Genomic DNA, 4,674 nt, shown 5'->3' with positions numbered 1-4,674 from the left:
AAACTAAAACAGGAGGAACAACTCAAAGAAAGAAAAAGAAAAAGAGAATGCACTGCGTTGCAAGAGTGTCCATTAAGTTTAAGGCGATTTTTCTTTTTTTTTTTTAGAGCTCACAGGTTTTGTACTCGTCGTGATTGATCATCATTGGTGGATTCCAAAACGAGGAAGTGATCATTCATTGGTGGACTCGGTTTGGGACATGATCGCGAATGGGCGGCATGTGGGGGGGGGGGGGGGGGGGGGGGGGGGGGGAGGGGCGAGCGGAGGGATTGGTTTCTTTGCGGTGAAGAATGAAAACAAAGAATCATCCACAGTTTGGAACTTGAATCCGTGTCGTCTCTTTTTGGGAGTAGAAAAAAATGGTATTTGTTTAGCGGTTTTTTTTTTTTTCTTCCTTTCACAGATTCTCAGTCCGTGTGTGTGTGTGTGTGTGTGTGTGTGTGTGTGTGTGTGTGTGTGTGTGTGTGTGTGTGTGTGCATGTGTGGCTACTCAAGCTAGCGGTCTCTGTCTTTTTACTCTTGTTGTGTTTACCCCTGGAGTTGTTGTTTATTTATTATAAGGCCACCATACTGTGAAGATGCTGGAAGCGTCTTCAGAGTATCAACAACCCAGAGTCGGTCACGCCGTCCAAAACTTTTGGAAACGGATCCTTTTGTTTGACCTGTTTGACCTCCGCTGACGCAACTTTATATTTCACTTCAAGAGCTGAATTCCTCCACGAACAGTTTGTCTTTCCTCTACTCGTGTCCGTCTCCGTCTCTGAGAGAGCGATCGAGGGAAATAAACCCCACAAGAGGAAGTGTGTGAATCCAGTCCACGAAGGTATCTAGAACCTCTAGTAAACTAAAACAGTTTGCTAACAGCAAGTCGATTTTCGATCAAACGGCAACGACCTATCCATCGAATCACTTTCAAACAGACAAACTTGGTTACATGACAAATTTCCCAGCCCTGCATTGCTTGAGTCCGTTAGAAGTGGAGGGAGGGAAGGCGACGTCGGGCGGAAAGACAAGGAATTTGGGAGCGTTTCTAGTCCAAGAATTCGCTATGTGTCCATTAACAAATCGTCCCGCCAGAGGGTGGAGACCTGCTAATGCGCGTCGACAAATTGGCATGAACTGACCAGTTGGTAGGTAACAACAATTGGGAACGCGGGGGGAGGATAACCCTCTTCGGCAAGCGAATCCCCGTGGAATCGTTAAATCGGAGCTTGTGGAAGGTTCGGGTGGGGGTGGGGTGGGGGGGGGGAGGGGCGTCCACTCATGTAAGACCGCTGTTAAGAGTCTTCGCCGTCGTCGGCGTCGTGGATGGAGCAGTCTTTGGTCCCGTACAAATCCGCCAGCTTCTTAAACCTCGGCCCCCAACTCTGCAGATAGTCATAATCCAAGTCGGACTCTGTTGTGACGGACTCGAGGGAGCTCAACGATCCGGCCAGCGACCCTCGGCCCTCGTAGCCGTAGATCTGGATGGAGTCGTAAGGAGGTGCCGTCGGATCGCTGTCGGCCTCGGCGATCCGGGACTTGATGAAGTCGTCCACGTCCACGCTGCTGGCCGCCGGGCGGCCCAGGCCGGGTCTGAGCGGAAACTGAAGCTCTGGTTTGATGTCCTTCCTTGGCAGGAAACCGTTGGCTCCGTCTGGGTTCTGGAGGAGAGAAAGAAACCTTCTTTAACTCCATCAGAACAACTGTTAAAAGTAGAACATGTACTTTCCGACAGGTTCAGCGGATTCAGGATCAAGTCGGAGTAACATTAAACTCAACAAGGTTTCATTGTGATATAGGTGTCAATTCCTTCTAGGAAAACGGAACAGAAAACTTTTGTGTTTCTGGATTTCGCTGACTTGACAACATTGAACTGAAAACACAATTTTTTTTTTTTTAAACGCTCCGTCTCTGTCTCCATGGAAACGGGGAATCTGCTGCTACTGGTCCTGTTCACCACGGCCGTAGTAACTGTTAGTTCTGCACATGCTCAGTAGAGATGATCAGAACAATTTTTTCCTCCATGGTGTCATGACTCCCAGTCCATAATCTCCTGGGACTTGGTACTTTTATTTTGACAGTCACCATAACAACAATCCAACTTGGTGGTCTGTCCACTAGAATGTTCTCCCATTGTTGATGTTTAGAGCTCGTTGTCATGGACCGCAGCGTAGGCATACGGTGTTTTCAAAATGTTGCCATGGAAACACAAAACTCTTCTGAAAGGAAATTGCAAAAATGATGCAGCGACGGATTTCCTCCTCATATCATCTGCATTTCCAGTATAAATTAGGCTTCACAGCATTTATCAAATACTCATATCGGTATTCCAATTGGGCAAGTAGCTAAAGGTTAGTACTCGTACTTGTCCTTTAAAACAGTGGTATTGGTTAATGGAACTTCAGGTGTCTGGGTTTTATATAATACCAGGTACTTTTTGAATATCAATGTATATATTGTTTTTTTTGACTTTACTTTCTATTTGTTCTAACTTTACCACAGTACACCTGCTGTTCTGTTATTTATATATTGAAAATTCATAAATGAAATATAACGAAGATAAAATAGGTTGGTGGTCTTGGCAAATCCCTGATTTGAGCTTTATTTTCTGCGTGCGGCGACTCGGGGGACCCTGGATTTGGCTCCTCGTATCGCCCGAACCTCTAATGCCCGTCTGTTTGTTGCGGCTCCTCCTTACCTGCAGCGTGGCGATGTCGAAAGCCTCGGTGTCTTCCTCGCCGCCTCCCTCGTCGTCGTAAGTGATGATGTTCTCCCTGATGTCCTCCTCCTCAAACACGATCAGCGGCTCCTTCTTCTGACGCCTCAGGGCCACAAACAGCACGACGATCGCTGCCAAACACACACAAACACACTTCAGACACAGTTTCTTTTTATTTTGCATCCAGTTAAAAGCATTAAAATCCCCCACTCGGTGGAGAAAGTAGAAACGGGTGTGAGAGAGTTGCTACGCTCGGAGATAAGTTGTGTAATTACGCCTCGGACGGTTTGATCTATACAATCACTGCATTGTGCTGTAGACGCGTGCCTCTTTAATTGCGGCTTGTTGTCAACATGTCGGAGCTCCTCGGATGTGTCGAATGAGTTGTAAACAAAGAGTCATGTGACGACTGGTGAAGCAGCGCCTGCCCCCTGAAGGCCTCTTCCAATCAGCTTGAGCTCCCTCGAAAGAACAAGCGGCTCTTCAGACCATGTTCAGGAAGACGTTCACAAACTGGAAGGACAAGAGACCCAGTCTTTTCTTCGTTTCTTCATTCTGGGATTTTATTTTGTCGATTACAGTTTTTTTTACCAGAAAGATTGCTTGTATTGTCAGAATGTTAAGAGTCTGCTTCAGCCATGGATCGAATTCACAGCATGTTGCACTCGTCTGATCTTTACGTGACGAGTGCTCCTTTTGAATTCTTTAAGAAGTGTTTAAACTCCTGTCGGACAAAGACACTCTGTGAAAATACTGCCAAAATAAGAGCACCATGTCCCAGGAGACAACGGTGACTGTCAAAATAAAACTACAGAGAATATGGACTGAGAGTCACGACACTCAGGAGGAAAACATTGTTCTGAGTGTCTCTACTGAGCATGTGCAGAACTACTAGTGGCTAAGTTTTCCCGTTTCCATGGAGACGGAGTCGGAGTGTCAAGCGATGAGGACTTGCATTGTTTACCGACTGACAGGAAGTGATTTCTGGGTCCACACCGCGGTGAGACGGGCTCTAACCTCCGGGTGAATGTGGTTGCTGAATTCATCCATCAGTCTACAAATTGAGTCATAATCTCAAACCGGAGCGAAGCAGCGGAACGCGGATATGAACTCTGAAAGCTTGATTTATTTCCCCCGTTTCACCTTCCGGAGTGACGGAGGCGTTCGGCTTTCCCCGCGACGGCGAGCGAGCGGACTCGGTTAAAAGGCTTATTCTGTAAACACGCTGCCAGATAATCTTAATCAGGGAGGAGATTTAAATTTCATGTCGCAATAAGGAGATCTTTATGTAAATCGGTAATCCCCCGCGGCGCGCTCCCGAACCAACAGACGCGCGGCTGTAAGCGGGCTCGGCGGCTCCTCACCGAGCAGGATGACGATGCAGGCCAGGATGGCGATGAGCGCCCCGGTGCTGAGGCCGGCCGGCAGCACGTACGGCTCCACGTTGCAGGACAGGATGGTGTCTTTGCTGTCGCACGAGCACACGCGGATGGTCAGGGTGTTGGTGCTGCTCATGGCGGGGAAGCCGTTGTCGTTGATCTCGATGGGGAGGTAGTAAACGTCCTGCGTGAGCCGGCCGAATCCTTTACGGAGCACATAAATACTGGCTGTGCTGTCTGCGGAGAGAGAGAGAGAGAGAGGGAAATACGATGGTGAGATTTAAAGATGATGGAGGTGTCTTGTTTGAACTGCCAAGGGAAAACTATAAAACACTACTCACAGACAGAACCTGTTCATATTATATAAATCGTAATAATGCAACATCAAAGGAGAGTTGGATGAAATGAAGAAGTCCATCCGGTAGGATTTCTTGTGTTCTGCTCTGTTTTCCATTATTGCTGTCTAAGAAGACGTGTTCTTGGTTACACGAGGATTAAATTGGGAATAAACCCGGTGAGGGATGTTCTTCTAATCGCCTTTTGTGCTCCTTGTAATGACTTTTCCGTGTGGAGTTTGCATGTTTTCTCGGTGCC

At 47.5% G+C, this 4,674-nt stretch overlaps 1 protein-coding gene across 1 annotated transcript in view; it reads right to left on the bottom strand.

Annotated features, from left to right (window-relative positions):
- Positions 1-365: 365 nt before the first annotated feature.
- Positions 366-4,674, bottom strand: part of cdh11 (cadherin 11, type 2, OB-cadherin (osteoblast)) — a 103,500-nt gene continuing 99,191 nt past the window's right edge. The window contains exons 14-16 of the mRNA XM_080481653.1: positions 4,066-4,317; positions 2,681-2,832; positions 366-1,643 (exon numbers count right to left, since the gene is read on the bottom strand). Coding sequence (XP_080337779.1) covers positions 1,278-1,643; positions 2,681-2,832; positions 4,066-4,317 — 770 coding nt within the window. The 3' untranslated portion in view covers positions 366-1,277. The remainder of the gene's footprint in view (positions 1,644-2,680; positions 2,833-4,065; positions 4,318-4,674) is intronic.

This window comes from Lipophrys pholis (genome assembly GCF_963383615.2).
Source record: "Lipophrys pholis genome assembly, chromosome: 15".
Lineage (NCBI taxonomy): Eukaryota > Metazoa > Chordata > Actinopteri > Blenniiformes > Blenniidae > Lipophrys > Lipophrys pholis.
Note: the sequence above shows the minus strand (reverse complement) of the source record. Positions and strands in the feature narration are given on the sequence as shown.